The 18,191-nt window shown below is 46.4% G+C and overlaps 3 protein-coding genes, 1 non-coding gene and 1 pseudogene across 4 annotated transcripts; 2 read left to right on the top strand and 3 right to left on the bottom strand.

Moving 5' to 3' along the window:
* Positions 1–64: 64 nt before the first annotated feature.
* LOC133923222 (phosphatidylcholine:diacylglycerol cholinephosphotransferase 1-like) lies at positions 65–916 on the bottom strand (annotated as a pseudogene).
* A 1,358-nt stretch (positions 917–2,274) lies between these two features.
* Positions 2,275–2,345, top strand: TRNAG-CCC (transfer RNA glycine (anticodon CCC)). Its single transcript has one exon. It is a non-coding gene; the product is annotated as a tRNA-Gly (tRNA).
* Positions 2,346–3,565: 1,220 nt separating this feature from the next.
* On the bottom strand, positions 3,566–6,070 carry LOC133922446 (glucan endo-1,3-beta-glucosidase 14-like). Its single transcript, XM_062367794.1, has 3 exons — positions 5,370–6,070; positions 4,259–5,289; positions 3,566–3,949 (listed from the first exon to the last, which is right to left on the bottom strand). The coding sequence occupies exons 1-3, from the start codon at positions 5,650–5,652 to the stop codon at positions 3,866–3,868; spliced, it is 1,398 nt and encodes a 465-aa protein (XP_062223778.1). The 5' UTR covers positions 5,653–6,070; the 3' UTR covers positions 3,566–3,865.
* Positions 6,071–9,626: 3,556 nt separating this feature from the next.
* Positions 9,627–13,320, top strand: LOC133922445 (protein WVD2-like 5). Its single transcript, XM_062367793.1, has 7 exons — positions 9,627–10,216; positions 10,291–10,467; positions 10,599–10,660; positions 11,104–11,263; positions 11,349–11,420; positions 11,508–11,618; positions 12,674–13,320. Exons 1-7 carry the CDS (start codon positions 9,983–9,985, stop codon positions 13,073–13,075), a joined length of 1,218 nt encoding a protein of 405 aa, XP_062223777.1. The 5' UTR covers positions 9,627–9,982; the 3' UTR covers positions 13,076–13,320.
* A 1,116-nt stretch (positions 13,321–14,436) lies between these two features.
* LOC133922444 (EIN3-binding F-box protein 2-like) lies at positions 14,437–17,633 on the bottom strand. The gene is made up of 2 exons (XM_062367792.1): positions 17,269–17,633; positions 14,437–17,112 (listed from the first exon to the last, which is right to left on the bottom strand). Exons 1-2 carry the CDS (start codon positions 17,291–17,293, stop codon positions 15,194–15,196), a joined length of 1,944 nt encoding a protein of 647 aa, XP_062223776.1. The 5' UTR covers positions 17,294–17,633; the 3' UTR covers positions 14,437–15,193.
* Positions 17,634–18,191: the final 558 nt, after the last annotated feature.

Raw genomic sequence — 18,191 nt, 5'->3', positions numbered from 1 at the left:
AAATGAGTTGGGAGAACTGAGTAACATAGGGTGGGGCTAGGACCTATCATGACGAAGATGCGACTCATGTAAGCAGAGCCTGGCAGCTGCAGCAATGCCTGTCTGGTGAGCTCACTTCCAGCTGCTCGACACCCTTGCTCTCCAGGTACTTGCCGGTGAACATGTCGAAAAGCAGCCCGGCGCCGACGCTCGTGGCCAAGTCGATGGTGTAGTGACCCCTGGAAACCAGCAGCCCGATCACCTGTAGCAGGTTGAGCTCGTTGCGGAGCCAGGCCAGCTTGAGAAGGAGACGCTGCCGACGGGGAAATCCATCCCTGACCCCAGGAAGCCCTGGAACGCCGCGCGGCAACCTTGTCACCCTACCATGTCGAGCACGAGCAGCCGGCGCAGAATCGAACAGGTTCATGAGACGTTCGTGTACCTCGGGGTTCGTCGAGCAGCCGAGCACGCCGCGGCAGATGAGCACATGCACTTACATCATCGCGACGAACACCTGCACTTACACAAGCTGAGGCCACGCAACGCGGATACTAGTAGCATGCAATGTTGAGTCTTGACGAGATCGGGCACGCACAGTTAATAGTTGTGCGTGCTCGCCGTTGCGTCGTGGCTACCGTGTTCAGCGCGGCGAGGAGCGAGTTGAGCGCGGTGCGGGCGGCAAGCGCGGCGTGCAGGGGCGCGGTGGCCGCGAACCCGAGGTCCAGCCTCCAGAGGCGGCGCGACTGGCGTGACCATGGGGACGGTGTACTCCATGCCCACGAAGGCGACTAGGCGAGCATCTTGCACCCGAACGTCACTGCCGCCGGGTACCACGCTCAGAACGCCTGCCACCGCCGCCGCCGACCACTACCACCGGCCGCCAGCCGCGCCACCCCTTTCCAGCCTGAACAAAGCGGTCTTCCACCCCCGTGCCCATGGCGACGCCGCAGTCCCTTCCCCCTCGTTAATCTTGGCATCGCCATCATGCTGCACTAGCTCGGTCCTCTTGCCTTAATACTCCGTTCCATTGATTTCGGTTGTTTTACTCGAGTATTTTAACCGGAGTCAGCTTATAAGTTTTCGCGTTCCAAACATAGCACATTCAGATTAATCATTTTACATAAAACATGATGAAAGTGTAAACATGATACTGTGCATATACGGGTCCATCTTAGATAAGAGCTATAGTCCGTAAGCGAATTTTAAAGGCAGGATATTGCATTGCATGTGCGGCGCCACGCGCTTGGATGACCGGTCGCGTCCGAGCTCGCGCCGTTTGGGCGGCATGAGCTGAGCTGACGCTGACGTTATGTCGTTTGTTAGTATATATGAGTGGAGATCCCGAGAAAATGCAGGTGATAATCGTGCCAGACTCATGAGTCATGACTACGGGGGGGTTGAAGTTATCGTGTGAGTCTTCAACCCTACAATTAAGGGCCAACTGTTTTTTGTTTTTTCAGTCGATGAAGCTCGAGTGCTCGACCATCAGATCGTGCTAGGAGGGCACTCATCTTTCTTCTTCCTCTCGCTCACAAGCGAGCGCTCATCTTCTCCACCGCGACATAGCACGCTCCTGGCTGCTTCCCCGTCCCGTCCTCCTGACCTGTTGCTCTCAGGGGCAGAACTAGGCCCATAGCAGCCTGAGTTTCAGCTTGAGACTTGGACTTAAAATTTCATTAAATTTTATTGTACAAATGGTAGATTTTTTAGATTCAGTCTAAACTTGAATGGAGCAGCCCGAGACTTATTACATGGCTGGTTCCGCCACTAGTTGCCCTGGCAGTCGAATGTGCTTGACATGTTGCCCTGGGAAGGCCCTTCTTTACCATGCAGCACATCACTACTGGTAATGGAGGGGTTTCCTACCATCAGGGAAACGTGTGATTTTTTTCGCCCATTTAAATCATCACAGAATTAGTGGTGAAATAGTGCTATGTTGGTATGGTCGCATCACATGCCGCAGTTTTCTAGTCCAAACTGAATTTTGCAAGAAACTAGATAGCGCGTAGGATGTTGATGGTGCCGTGTGGCTCTACCATCCAAGAAATCTTCATCACAAAGAAAACCTAGATTCGGAGCAACCAAGGCGTGAGCTCCAGATATGTATTTGTCAAATGAAAAGTACCATTTGATGAATCATTTGTGAAGACTGAAGCACAGATTTTTCCATTGGAGCCATTTTCACTACGCAAGTACGCAGGAACACCACACTGAACTCTAGACTGGACGTGAAGTGATTTCCATAGTCAGTTCAATAAGGATAAATCTACTATTTTGTGCAGTATCAACTGGAGAGCGCATCTGGTGTAGTGGTATCATAGTACCCTCCCACGGTACTGACCGGGGTTCGATTCCCCGGATGCGCAACGGAGTTCTTTTTTCCCCTTTTTTTAGATTTACTATAAAGAGAGTTACTTTTTCCACATTTTCCCCTTTTTTTAGCTTTACCAACTTTACGTATACAATTCCTAAGTCAAAGCATATGTTTTTTATATATAATAACGGGCAACCACCGTAGAAGCATATTATTCTCTCTTTTTTCTATCCTTACTTTGCATGGCCACGCATATTGGAGAATTGTGGTTAATTATGGGCCGAACAAGTTTTTTTTTGTAGCAGCTGTTTAGTTAACGCCACCTGCCAAGATCAGAGATTCCTCATTTTGTATGATAAATTTGTCAAAAGAAAATGAGAGAAAAGATAAGAAGTTGGAATACTTTTCAGTCTTCCCTTTTCAGTTTTCAGATACTCAACTTTCTGCAACGATCAAAAGGTGAAAGAAAAAGGAGACAAATCACTGGCTCATCAACTCTTCCAAATATCCGGCCACGAAGAGAAAAATGCTACCAATAATTGTTTCTGCAAGTACTCCAGGCCACATGCTAGGTTTTTGCAATTATGCAGGGAAAGTCTAGTCTACCAAAATGGGCTTTGCTTTTTCTGAAGGAACTCTTCTCTTTACAAAAAGCAATGGCTGGTGAGTCACAGGAATATGCTTGAACAGTTGTTGTCATTGGGTTGAAACTTTTCGGTGAATCGCAATGATAATCCTTTTTATGAATCAGTGAATCATTATAATAAGCAAAGCATCACAAAACCATCTTGTTTGCAAAGCAGCAGCACCTTGGACTGATTCTGTTGCAAGCAGAATATTATGGGGTTTCTACACTGTGCAAGTGATCCTTAACTTGAGCACACCAGTTTAGTGCTTCAGAGATTGCAGTCAGATGCCCTGAGTGCCATGTGCCAATATAGTACGGTGATTCTACTTACTTACTGGGGAAGTAAAGACTCTGAATTCATAATTGTTTCTGTCCATGGAAAATTACATGTCCAATTATTCTCTGAGATATTTATGTGCTAAAGTAAAATCAGAGATCTAGCTAGTAATTCCTCCTTGTGAACAGAAACCTGGTGAGTGCAGTACAAGGAGTCCTTTGGATTTTGAATCCTGATTGTTCAAACCAGGGCGAACCGGTGAATTTGTCACAAGGATTTATCGTTACAAGATTTTGTAATGTAAAATAGGGAAAATGAAATTCTGATTCGAAGAGGTAAAATTCAAGTTTCGGTATTTAAAAGAGGACAGGATGAACTCTAAACTCCGAGGCTTGATTAGTTAATCCAGAAATGAGAAATGCATCTGGTAATTAGTTATGCAAGGAAAACTAAAAAACCGAAACATGATGTGAATCATTCCTTGAATTTCGATAACACATTTTTCTATGAAATGCTGTCGAAAGAATCAGTGTTAATAAACTGCATGCACTTGTCCAGCCTCAGCCTGGATCAGCAGCTAGTTCTTCATGAGCCCCATGAGCATCCAGTTCAGGAAGCATGGTCCTAATCCACTATACAGTGTACAGGCATGCGTGCTAATCTGCGATCAGGTTGCTAAAGCTAGAAAAATCAATGTGTATGGAAGAAGCGCAGCCGAATACTGTATAATCCACCCCCGTGCTCGAACTCTCTGCAAAATCAAAATCATTTACAAAAAACACCACATAAATAATTTTATTAAATTATAAAATGGGTGAAAAAAAGGCGAACCGCGCGATATGGATTTTGTATTTAACTATGTGCATATGTACCTCTTATCTACACCATTTATATTGCATTGGGATGTGCGCTACACTATTTCATTATTGAAAATTCAAATATCAAATATGTACCACACACCCCAATACACTATATATGGTGTTAGATAATAGTATATATGCATATTTTTTCACATTTGCCTTTGGAGACGAAGATGGGAAGAGAAATAGACGGCAAGTACCTTGAATGCCACGAGAGGCGGCGGCGCGGAGGACGGCACGAGGCCCTTGAATCCGATATCGATGGAGACGCTGCCGTCGTGCTTGAAGAGGCCGTAGTGTCGCTCGGAGGTTGGCCCCGGCTTGAGGTTCTCGTTGAAGAGCGCGAAGATGTACGCCTTGGCCACCCTGTCCGGCCTGTACGGCGTCCCCTTCCGCAGGAGCAGCCGCTTCCTGAGGTTGCGGTTGTAAGTCACGGCGTTCTCCATGTTGGCGCCGGCCTCGGTGGCGTCGCCGGCGGACGCCCAGCCGGTCTCCGCCACGCGCACCTCCATGCCCGAGTAGCCCGCGGCCTCGAGCGCGAAGTAGGCGGCGTCGAGCTGGGCCTCGTACATGTTGTCGTAGTGCAGGCCGGTCTTCTGGTCGACGATGCCGGGGTTGTGCTTGAAGAGCGCGTAGTTGATGTCGATGTGCGCCGGGTCGCTCATGTAGGCGAGGAACGGGTAGGCGTTGACGTAGAACGGCGCGCCGGTCTTGGAGAAGAAGTCGAGCAGCGGGCGGAGGTACACCATGAGGTCGTCTTTGAAGACGCACGCCGACGGCGGATACGAGTTGGCGAAGACGGCCTCCGAGTGCGGCGTGGAGAGCTCGATCTTGTCGGCGAGCCGGAGCATCTTGAGCGCCTCGTGCACGTTAAAGACGGCGCCGACGAGCGCCTCTTCGAGGCCCGTGTCCGCCCCGCCGAGCACCTCGTTGCCGACGGTGATGCCGACGATGCGCGTGGACGGGTAGTAGGGCTGCACGTTCTCGTTGAGCCAGTCCATGGCCTTGCTCGGGTTGGCGGCCATGTCCTTGAGGAACTCGTTGGGGATGGCCACCACGAGGTTGAGCCCGGACCCCCGGAACGCGTCCAGCACGCTGTGGTCGGCGTCGTAGATCTTCACGTTCCGGATCCGCGCCAGCTTCAGCAGCCGCACCACCTCCGCCGGCGCCGGCAGGTTGTCGGCAATGCGGCCGTAGTTGATCCCGTACGTCCCCACGAACGACCGCATGGCTGCTTGCATGCGCGCACGCATGTCAGGCTCAAGAACATCGATCATTTGCATCAAAGAATCGATCGATCAACAAACCAACCTTTCTTATCAGACCGGGAGACGTTCGTGACTGTGCCGTGGCAAGGGAAGGCGAGGAGGCAGCAGCAGAGGAGCAGCAAGAGCCGGTGGTGCCAGTCGCCGGACTTCCGCCGCGGAGCCATCACCCCCATCTCCCGGCGCGGCGAGCAGCCTGAAGTTGAAGCAAGCCACGACAGCAGCGGCGGCGGGAGGAAGCGGAGGAGGAGGAAAGCGTGGTGGCGAGGGGTACGGGCATTAGAACAGGCGCGCGGCGTGCGTGGCACGTTGCGTGGGGCGCGGGGCATGGCGGCACGGCCATGGAGCGCGCGCGGCGTTACTTAGTACTTCTCCCCCGCGCGCACGCCGGCGAGAAAGGCGAGGCGGCCGGTTGCTTAGCTTGCCCGGGCGGGCTCGATGGGCAGCTAAGAGTGGTAGGGGTTGCCAAGATTGGCATGGTGGTGGCCGAGGGGGAATGGAATCGGGTCTCTTGCGTTGCCTTCGCGGGCGGCTCTCTGCGACGTGCCTGCTCACCCACTGAGCTGAGCACTGTCTGCCGGAGGACTCTCTCTCTCTCTCTCTCTCAATGGAATGCTGACAGTGACACCATGATCATCAGAGTAGAAAGAAACTACGTCTAAGGATAAGCATGGAATAGCTGCCAATAAGATCGAACATCGTAGAGAAGAACAAAGCTGAATTGGTTGATGAACAAGTGCGCTTAGACTAATTTTTTGGAGCCAAAACTAGCACGTGTTTCTCCCTTCCTCCTATTTCTAGGCAAATCAAGCTTAGGCCTTTCAGCCTCCAATCATGTCATGACCTGATCTTTTTCTCAAAAAATATTTTATGACCTGATCTTTTTCTCAAAAAATATTTTATGACATGATAACAATCCAGCGTTGATCCTCCCGGCTTTCGACTTTGTTCGGTGCCTACATAGCTTTAGCCTTTGCTGATCAAAGATAGTTTAAGCAAAACTTATTGTTCGAAGACATGGCCTTTTGCCACAAAGTGAGAAAGACCAACTTAGTCTGGCATTGCTGCAGTGCTTTATCTGATCAGATAAAGAAGTGTTGGAATACCTCCTCGTTCTACAACCTGTATATAAATGCCGATTCTTTGTATTGAACACATAATGTCCCTGTAAAGTCGCTCTCTGGATTCCACATATACGGCAGATCATCAATAGGGAAAATATTGCGTGCAATTCATTTACTTGTTTACACGCTTTCAAAAAGTGACAAGTCGGGTCTCGAGATCTATTAAAGAAAAAGATTCCATGATAAGTCGGGACCTAAGAGAAAAACAGGTGCGAAGATATATGAGAATATTTTCTCCAACTAAATATTGATTATTTCGTATAAAAAATCCAGTAAATTAAAACTTTCAGGCCGACAATTCTGTAAAAATATTAAATATTAGCACAGCTTGTCTCATCTAGAGAACTAGCACGCAGAACTGAAATGGCAAAAAATGAGAGAGAGAGAGGAATTTTCAGGCCAAAATGCACTATGAAGCAATCCTTTTCTTTTTCATTTATTTTTTTCCATTTTTGCTTGACCGGCCAGTGGATATGATCACGCAATTAGTATTCCAGACCCCAATTTGGCCCCCTTGCATGGTGACTTGGTGACATTGCAAAAGTAGACATATATTGTTAAACTTTGTCCAATTGCAAGGCAAGATGGGATGTGTGCACCTCCAGGCCCCACATTTCAGTCTCAGCCCTATAAGGGGTCCAAAGAGAACTTGATTGGCCTCAGCATTCTATGGCTGTCAAGATCGTTTGAAGACAAGGAATCGCAAGAGCTATCATCCTCGTGTTATCACACTACCACAAAACAAATCATAGGTGACAGTCTATTAGTGATGATTGTTTAAAAATCGATACTAAGGGTATCAGTGTCGGTTCTTACCCTTACACGCCCAAACCATGAGCACTAATAATGAGATGACTATTAGTGTCGGTTCATATTACGAACCATCATTGATAGTTGATGATAACTGATTTTTTGAAATTCATAACTTTTTCATAAAAGTGTTCGATGAAGATAAATTTTATATGAAAATTATAGCACTCGGCGTGAACTACAATTTTGTAGCTGATAATATTTTCATTTGATGTCATATAGGCGGTCAATCTTAGTTACAAACAATTTAGCACATGTAATTTATCGGGCACGAGTTGTCATGGACTACATGAAAATCAATTAAACTAGTAACACAATATTAAAATGATAATATATGCAATGTTAACCACTAATACACAATTAACATATACTTTATATGAAATGTATTAATTGAAGTTCTTGTCTTACTTTCACGCAGGCACCCATTTCCAAATTATGTGACATATGGAATGATGGAAAAATGTAAGTTAGATAAATGCTAATCGCTAATCAGCAACATAGGTTGAATGCATCACCTGTTCTTTGTGGTGACTTCAAGCTCACTAGATCAGTGTTGCTAAAAACTTACAACAGCGGACCCAATCTTTGGCTTGCGACTAATGTCTTGTTTGACACAGCTCTAATAATCAGAAGCGAATAATGTACTAAAAGCAAAAGTTGCTTTCCACCAGCTTTTCAAATAAAATGAATTTTGAGTAAACAAACAGAAAATATAAGCTGTACTAAACAGAGCCTAGGCCTATAATATTAGAACCACTTCCTTGGGCAATCCTATTACGTGTATCAATATATGGACCGCATGTATCAGTGCATGGACCGCAAAAACACTACAATTAATACAAGGATGTAAGGGCACTCCTTGTATTTCGAAATGGAAAAAACCATATACTTTTGAGTAGAAACTTTCTATTGATACAGTCAACTTCCCTTTTGTTGAAAAAGAAACTAGATACATATGAACTTCAAATTGAGGGGATTTCGACATTCAACTCTAGAATTCGAAAGGTTTCAACTCGAATCCGTGAAGTGAAGGTATATGTAACCAAAGCATAGTAGTGACGGCAGTCAGTTGAAACTTTATTTATGTTTTGTACTCTTTTTCCAAGGACCTTTTGTTGGCTTCTTTTTCATAGTGGTTAGCTAAAACTTTATAATAATGGATTATTGAGTGCATGCCTTATGTAGAGATAACAATAATAAAACATTCCCTTATCTAAAAGTAGTGACGGCAGCAGCACTAAGTAGTTGGTGCATGTAGTCGTTGCCTAACTTGCTTATACATAATAGCAGTGGCAATAGTAAGGTGAGAGACTGTGCTGAAGAAGCAATGCACCACTATAAGGTACGGCGAAAGGAAGCCAAACGTTGAGGCACGAGGAGAAGGGTGTTATACAGATTCTGGAAAGATACTATTTAGTCAAGGGGAAGAGCCGAAGAGGAATCAATGGGATTGAATATGAGGGTAAAGAGAGAAGAGGTAGCGAGTCAATGGCTTGGAGTTCTCTCATAAAATCCCATCTGTAGTAGTCACTTTGCTTTTTGTAATCCATTGTTCATTGTTGAAATGTAATGTTGCGATCTAAGTAGCAACAAGCCTCATTCATCCTTTGAAACAAGGCATGTTAATTACAGTATACACCATCTGGTCGATATCTTTCTAAGATGACTGACTCATTGTATACTCGGACTTCAGACATATGCTACCAAATTTGAAAATTTTCTACCATACCAATGAATAACTCGAGGGCCTTTTGGATTGTAGGATTTTTATAGGATTTTTTGAGGATTCAAAATCTTTGGAATTTTTCCTTAAAGGGCCATTTGAAACAATGGAATGGGTTTGTCAAATTCATATGGAATGGTATGATCCATTGGAATTTTGAAGGATTCTTAACGTGAGGTCCAAACTAATGGAAAAATTCATTTATTTCTATCTCTCCCATCTTATTTCTGTTTTTCCCGCAGCCATCCTATATTTTCTCTGTGTTTTCCCACCATATTATGATTTAAGTGTCAGTGCATTTCAATCTTGTATTTTTTCTATTCATGTGTTTTGCGCACGAGTGGCCTGAAACCTCTACCCCATGTCATCAGGAAGATCAGTTGACAGCCTAGGCTTGGCTGTAACAGAGGCAAAAATTTGTCATTTCGATGGTACAGAGTAGAGTTTTTGAGTTATTCATTTATATGGGAGGAAAGTTTTAAATTCTGGTGGCAGATAGTTGAACTCTGAATTATTGAGTAGCATGTATAGTAGATTATCTCGTTGTAACTGTAAGAACAGAAGATCTGAAAAATGAGAAACAGGTTGGCAAACAAAAAGATAACAGTAGAAAAACACACACAGAAGAAGGAAAAAAATAGAAAAAGGAAGCAAGATTGGAAACCAGTAACCACCACCTCCAGCACAAACGCAGTCACCCGCACCTACAAACCCCCGCTCTCTCCTCCCATCCCCTCGCGACTAGCGGCCCTTCTCTGAGGAAGCCGGCTAGACCCCGCGGTCCCATCCCTCCCACCGTGTTCCTCCGCACCGCCATTTCCCACCGCTCCCCTCCGGCGAGGTAAAGAAACGATCTTTTCTGCCTGTCCTACCCCTCCGGCCCTGTAGGCGCCACCGGCATTTCTTGCGGCTAGATCTGCGCGCATTTGGCGTTTCTTGGGCGTAGATCTCGCGAATACCTCGTTTACCTCGGCGAGGTGAGCCGGTGGTGGCTTGGTCGAGATGGAGGATGTGGTTGATGACGTCACCGACGCTGCGACTGCGGCGGCGGCCGTCGAGAATGGGGCCAATGGAAAGCCAGCGTTGCCTGATGGTGTAGGGGAGCATGGGGAAGAAGAGCACGAGGAGCAAGCCAATGGGGATAACTCGGGGAAGAGCGAGGTGATCAATCCGCAGGAAGAGACGGGTGGGGAGGCCACCTCGCCGGCGGAGGGCCGGAAGCCTCGCCTTTCCAAGGTGAGTTCTTGATGGTGATGTCTCGTAATGCTTGTCTTGGACTGAATGGCATTTCCTACATTATGTATTTTTAGGGGAACCAGAGCCATGGACCTAAGGCTGTCAAGGCTAAGAGCCCAAGGAGTGGAGACGAAGGTCAGACAAGAAGAAGAACCACCAATTCCTCTCTTCCTAAGGCACCCGTTGCACGGGCATCTCGTCCAGGTTCAGGTACTGGCTGCCGGACCAATGGCGATGCCGCTGGTAGCAATGTAAGTTGTTGTGCATGGTGATGTACTGTAGTTCAATGATCAATCTCATTTCTACTTATGGATATTGGAAACCATCTTCCTGTCCAATCCAGTTGGATCTTAAATGACTTCTGTTGTGATGCTTTTATCAGAAAGTTGAGAATAATCAGTCTCGCCCAGCTCCCAACGAAGTGCCATGGCTTGATGACTCCAAGTAAGCAGCTTCTTTCCTGTCTGTTTATACATGTCTTTTAAGATCAGCTTGTATAACTGGGATAAGAAGGAATATAGTGTCGAGCCTCTCCTGGAGGGCTTTGCAATATGTTATGCTACTAGAATAAAAAAAATGTATGCCCACTCTTCACTCACTGCATTAACGCTTAATTGATCTCTTTTTCTTCTATGTTAGGCTTTTTCAAGTTTTTGAAGTTATTTTAGGCATTTTCGAGTTTTGCATGTCATGCAGTTCCGAACCTGTGCTTGACCCTAGTTGATAGAATCACCTTATACTTTACTGCAGAGCTGACATAAATCAATGTATACTTTCCATATGTCTCGCATCTTAGACTCCATAATTGTTTTCCAATAGAATTATCTAATACAGTTATATATTTGAATAGTCACTTATGCTGTTATACTCAACACCCTCAAATCCAGGGAGAGAAGGAAAAGTCAAAAGGCATCAGGTCAGCCTTCTGCCATCAAAAGAGATGAAGAAGAGTCAAATTGTGAGAGTACAAAGCCTCAAAAAGTTGGCAGCACTCCTTCCTACGGCTTCACCTTCAAGTGTGATGAGAGATCTGAAAAAAGAAGAGAGGTAAACTTCTGTTTCTCCGTTGAATGCGCTGCATATTAAATATGTAGATTGGCTGTTTCGTTTACCCAATTCTGCAATCAAATAGTTCTATTCAAAGCTTGAGGAGAAGATTCATGCGAGAGAGTTAGAAATAAGCAATTTGCAAGCAAAATCAAAGGTACCCTTATCCTCCTTAGAAAAATGGTGTTTTCCAACATCACATCTCTTATGTTGCTTGCTGATATTATTTCCATAAAATGCTCAGGAAACTGAAGAAGCTGAACTCAAAATGCTGCGGAAGAGTTTGAAATTCAAGGCAACACCAATGCCCAGCTTCTATAAGGAACCACCCCCTGCCAAGGTTGAGTTGAAAAAGGTGATCCAATAATTATGACTCACGGCTAGCTGTAATCTCTTATCCCTTGAGTGAACTCACGACTTCAAGATATGTCTTATGAGCATGTGTGGAACTATCACTTCACTCATCCAGTGTGAAAGTTATGATCAACTGCTGTTTTTTTCTTTTAAATATATACTTCACAGGAATATTAGAAAGGGTAATTCTGAAGCTTAAACTATCATGTAGTATAGCGGGAAGCCTTAAATTCTCATCCTGCCAAAAATACTTTGATGCCGTGATGGAGATAGTAACTGCAATTGGATATTTGTTTTTCTATTTACGACTTACCTGATGCAAGGATTCCATGTATGTTGGAATGCTTCTGTTCTTGATCATCTTATATGAACAAACTTTGACATATGTAATACATGAACACTCTACTCACAGCTGACTGATCTGACTTCATCATATTCACAGCAACTAAGTAATATTTGTTGCCAATTGGAACACACTACTCAAATAACAAAAAATGATCCCTTACCCGTTGACGGAGATTTGATAATTGATGTAGCAACCCTCCTTACCTTAGATAGTAAATCCTTGTTTCTTTGACATGTATCAACTCTATTGTCATCATGCTTCAGCGCTTCGCTGTTATGATTGGTCAGTGCCAGGGGCGAAGCCAGCAGCCAAACCAGGGGTGCACGGCCCTTACTGCTCATCGTATAAACAGTAAATTACTGTTCATACTATCTATTATTAGCAGCGTTTTAGGATAGGAGGGGGATGCTTGTGCACCCACACTCCATAACATGGCTCCGCCACTGGTCAGTGCAGTTATGTCGTTCATGATTTGTCATGTGAGTAGTGTAAAAATGAATGGGGAACCAATTATACAGTCAGTAGTTACCAAAATGGATCTTACTAATTTAGTTCTGACATGTTTATGGTGATGTGACATGGAAGACATGTCTTTCTTTTGGCTGAACCTATATTTTTGCTGGACAGAAATGGAGCTTGTATTTCAAATAAACCTTGATGTGTCCTGCTTTGATAGGATAATACTCACTGTATGATGGCATCCGCTGTAGGTTCCCCCCACAAGAGCTAGATCACCAAAACTTGGTCGTTCCAAGAACAAGTCCACACCAGAGACTGAAGAAAATACTACTACTAACCAACCAGTCCATCTGAGCCTCGAGGAGAATGTTTCTCAAAATGGTGTGAAAAAATCAACCCCATCAAATTCAGTGAAGAAGCCCCAGAGGAAGTCACTCCCCAAATTGCCATCAGAGGAAACTGGTCCACTCGATGCCGTAGCAAGCCCATCACCTGCAGGGCAGCTAAAGAACACCAAACTGAACGTGGTTGGGGCTCAGGAGACAGGATCTCTGACAGGGCAGTTACATGGAACCGAGATGAGCATAGATTTTGTTCAGGGGTCAATCCGAGCTGGAGTTAACCTGATGAACAAGAGCTCAGTGAACGTGTAGTCACTTAGCCAAGATCATGGTGACAAAACACCAACTGATTTGTGATGGATGGTGTGCCTCCACTTTTGTATCATATTGTCCTTATCTACAAGAGTATCTAGTCGCATGTATTGTATGGTCAACTCTTACCTCATTTTCCTGGAGTTCAGCCTCTGTGTTACTTATCCAGATGGTTTTTGTTCATAATCTATGGAGAACTCTAATTTTCCAAGTCATTTGCAGTTCCTGACAAATTATTATCTCCTAAAATCAAGTGCTGCTGGTTCACCATGAACTTTGTGCCCTGCTTCACTATTTTGTACAACTGAGCATTGAGAACTTTGCTTCAGCACGTTCTTAAGTTCTTGTGTATTGATTGAAATTGCTTCAAATGATACAAGTTGTGCTCCACCTGAGCTAGTTGAGGCTGGCCAAGTGGCCATTCTTTTATTTTTTCGAAACTATTGCCAGGTGGCCATTATAATTCCACTATTCTTTAGTCGAGTTCTAATTGAACGTCTGGTAGGCAAGTCGGCAACATCAAGAAAATAATGCAGATTAAAAGTTGTGATTTAGATTTTTGGTCAACTAAAAAAGACCTTCGATCTGTATGGCCACGGTTTGGTTATTTTGCAGATGGATTATCAGGTGCTCTGACAACGTAAAACATAAAGTAGTAACCGGTTGGTAACTGCCAGGTGTAAAATATCAGCATTAATATCTCTTCTGAACCTCGCAATTCGGATCTAAAGTAAATGAGTGTTAAGTTTATTTGATGCAATCAAATATAATTAGATATCATTCAATACATGTGTTATCCAGATCAAAATATGGTCTAGAAAATCAGATGAGACAATAGATTGATGCAGTTAGCATCTCATTGGCTCCTCAACTAGTTCAATTTGATTTATCTTTATTGGCTTAACGCCGATATTTCCTTTAGCGATCACACAACTACACCACCAAAAGTAGCAGCCGGCTGGTTCCACACATGTAAAATTTCAAGTGCTTGAAAGTATGCATAATTCAATGTTAAGGTAGGGACTGAAGAAATTTCTCGGATAAGACTATTTTATCCCACTTTTAAAAAAGCAGGAGACTAACACACCTGTTTCATCGTCAAGAGAGCAAGAGTGGTAAAAGGGTCCTTATGCCATAATGTGCGATGGCCAAGGGAGCAACAATAAGCTCCGAGATAGATCAGCATAAGTTTCTACCGTACATTCATCGCAATACAAGAGCAGAGAAGACAGACAAAAACCTTACACAACAGAACTACATATTAATTCATAACTCATCCATTCTTCAACTTCTAAACACAATGAAATATTGAATTTTAAACAACTTTGATACACAGCAAGGGCATAATTCAAGGCTCATAGTTCGAACATAAACACATACTTCATTTATTCATAGAGGGTCGCCAAGATTACAGTACTCAACAATCTGCCTGAAAAAATAGGGATTTGGCTAAAAAAGAACAACCATGCAAGGTTGTCAAGGCAAGGCTCTAGTATGCGCCTTGCCATGGCCAAGATCACCACGAACACCAGGCATCCCAAAGAGACTGCAAAAAAGAAGCAACCCTACATGACCCTTACACACCACAGAGAACAGCACATGACACATCAAAGACTCCAACAGACTTGAACTCGACAACCATACACAAGGCACAAGTCGACAGACACTCCGGCGTCAGCAGGCTACAAACGATGACCTATACCGGCATCGCTGGTGGATTTGTTATGATACTCGAGAGCTGCCATTGGGTGCCTGCAACTTCATAACCTGTAAGAAATAAAGAAAGGACACGAACACTACGGCAACCTAAAGAAACCTTATGACTATAATGGCAAGGACCAATGTCTGGAAGGAGGGGCAGGAAGCCAGTGGAGGCAGCCAAGGCTCAAAAAACAGATGAACCTCGTGAGAGGTGATCTGTGAAAAACGAGCACTCGGCTAGAAAGCAACCCCTAAAAAACCGGTCCTTGAACAATGCGGAAGCCCACCACCATGACTCATGCGAGCCAAAAAGCTGAAGATCTTCTGGTTGTGCTACTGCTACTGACATATATCTGCATCCGGAAGCGGCTGACCCAGTAGACATCAGTCCCTCCAGCATCGAACTATCTTGTATGCCTAAGCAAGAATGTCACACCACCAGAGCTGCTTCTCCAATGATGCAATGTTGTGGTTGCCAATCATGTTGCAGAACTGAAGATTGAGGCCCTCCAAAGACTGGCCCAGGTAGCCCAAGAACGGCACACTCTTTGGAGTAACCTTGGAGCAGCCAAACAGTGAGAGAACACGAAGCTTGAGGTGCCTTGCTGATGCCAGGACTGCAACACCACAGTCACTAACCATGCAGTTCGAAAGATCAAGCTGGGCAAGCTCAATGCAGCTCTCGGAGATGGCGAAGAGGCTTGCATCTGTTATCTTGCTGCAACCCTCAAGACTGACTTTCTTAAGAGATTTTCCATGCGCCTTCACCAGGGAAGAAACAGCTACATCTGTGACGTTCTTGCAACCACTCAAATCAACCTTGATCAGACCAGCCTCAGAAGACTGGATCAACGGAAGAAGCCCATTGTCAGTGACTTCACCAAGACCACTCAAGTCAACCTGCTCCAACCGAGGGCAAATCATCCCCATCATGGCCAAGCTTGCATCAGTGAAACCTGGGCAATCCTTGATTGTCAGGAAACGAAGTGATCTGCATACAGGAAGCTGTGAAGGCGCAGAACAGATTTCCTTAATCCCCATGCATTTCACCAAAGAGAGAGCCCTGAACGTCTGACTGCAGTTGAGGAGGCACGTAAGAATACCAACAAGAGTAACCCCATTGCATTCCTCAAGCTGCAAGTTCTCCAACACCTTTGCTGATTCTGTGAAAGCCTTAAGGCCAGCATCTGACACATGTCCACACTTCCTGAGGTAAAGCTGCTTCAAGCTTGGGCAGAACTTGGCAATAGAAGCGAGCGCAAGATCAGTGACTCCAGGGCATGAGGTAACACTCATGCACCTTAGGTTCTGCAGTCCAGCAGCATTAGCCATAACCCAAAACCCCCTCTCGCTGACAGTGGCAAGGCGAGCAAGAGTGAGGTCAGTGACAGCCTTCCCATAGTAACCAATCACAGCAAGCAAAGCATCAGTGATGTTCAATCCCTCAAGCCGGATCTTAGCCAGTGAGGAGGTAGCAGAGCACACCAGGCTTGAGATACCCTGGTCGCCGACATGTATGCAATTCTTGATGTTCACAGCCTGCAATTTCGTGCAGCAGCGGCCAATCGCCCTGAGGCCCTCATTGCCAACACCGGAGCATGCCTCGATGGTCAGAGAAACCAAGTTGGGGCACCCCTGCGCGACAGCGGCGAGGCCCTTGTCCGTGATAAGCGGGCAGCGAGAGATATCCAGACGCTCCAACAAGGGGCACCCGGTGGCAATCTCGACGAGCCCCGCGTCGGTCACAAGCGGCACGTCCCAGAGGGCGAGCGAGCAGAGGTTCGGGCTGCCGCGTGCAACAGCCGAGAGTCCCTGGTCCGTGACGCCACGTGTCCCGTGGCTTCCGCGGACAGCAAGCTTCTCCAGCCCGCCACGGGATCCGGCGACGACGGCCATGGCCGCCAGGCGGATGTCGGTGGCCTCCTTGCCCTCGAGGACCCTCTCGACAAAGTGATCTGCGGGGGGCTCGTCCTTATCCTCTTCTTCCATGACAAACTCCTCGTTCAGGTCGGGCAGCGACGGGACCGCCGCCGCGGCCTCGCCGAGCTCGGAGGCGCGGATGCTGCCGAGGAGCGCGAGCCAGCGGCGGGAGACGCAGGCGGAGGCGCCGCGCTCGCGGCCGCCAGGCAGGCGTCGCAGGATCTCGAAGAGGCACTCGTCCGGGAGGGCGTCCAGCGACGGCAGCGGCAGCTGCCTCTGCTTCTTGGCGGCCCTCAAGCACTCCACCGCCGCTGCGGCGACCGCGGACGCGGCCGCCAGCGTGCGCTTCCGCTGCTGCACGCCGCGGCAGAACAGCCCGACCAGCTCCGCCGGGGCCGAGACGAGGCACCCGCCATCTGATCCAAGAAACAACCAATTAATCATCAGACAATTAAGAACACAAGAGCACACACATACAGACCCTTCCGTTTTCACCAAGAAACCTGGAATCAGTTGATGAAACAAGAATCTCCCAAGAAATCAAGAGAAAAGAAGATATCTTTATCCCTCACCTCCGTAAGCGTAGAACGCAGGCATGTCTCCGAATCGCCCAAGACCAAAGAGACCCCTTCCCTTCCCACTCGAATCAATACCACCAGAACAAACAAGAACACAGCCACCACCGGATCTGACTCGCCGGAGAGGGCCGAAAGCATTTACAGCCCGCCGGAGCAAGGAAAACTGAACCCTATCGCCGCGGCGACAGGGAAAAAAGAGAGCAAAGAAAGGGAAGGGAACCTCTGTGAGGAGAGGGAATGGGGGGAGACCTGGGGAGGAAAAGAAGAGGGCAGAGAGGATGGAAGGGGAGAAGTCAGTTAGAGAGTGAAACTGTGAAAGAGAAAGGGCGGGCCGTTTTCGTGAACGCGGCGGAGCGTATGGATGGGGGAAGATGAGCTCTTGGTGCGCCCAAGGGGCGGGCTTGGCCAGCGCCAAGTTGCACGCAAGTGGGGATCGATCGCGCGCTGGATTCATTGAACCTCCTCGCTGTACAGGTACAACGTAGGGTTAGGGGGTTGTTTGAGCTGGATGCAGATTCATGGAAGAAGAGTGTATATGTATCTATATCTATATCTATATCTATATCTATACACTTATATAATACACCAGTTTAACTTTTTCTTACTTTTATATAACTTTTTGTCTCTACATAGATGATCTTTTATCTATCTATCCAAATTTATGCAGGTAGAAATTCTGCTTCTTAAAAATAAAATGCTAAGATCTCTTCTCATATAGCTTCATTAAATCCGATGGTCAAAAGCGCCTGGTTCATCCAACACTTACACAGGCTCACGATCGTTTCGCCTCCTCTACGAGTCCCGAATGCGCCACTCCTCTCCCACTCCCGAACACGACACCTCTGCTCCTCCGCTTCGTTCGTTCGCTCCCCTCGCGTACTCCGGTCCTCTATCTCATCTCGAACAGAAACACGTTT

Source organism: Phragmites australis, chromosome 6 (assembly GCF_958298935.1).
Source record: "Phragmites australis chromosome 6, lpPhrAust1.1, whole genome shotgun sequence".
Classification (NCBI taxonomy): domain Eukaryota; kingdom Viridiplantae; phylum Streptophyta; class Magnoliopsida; order Poales; family Poaceae; genus Phragmites; species Phragmites australis.
Note: the sequence above shows the minus strand (reverse complement) of the source record. Positions and strands in the feature narration are given on the sequence as shown.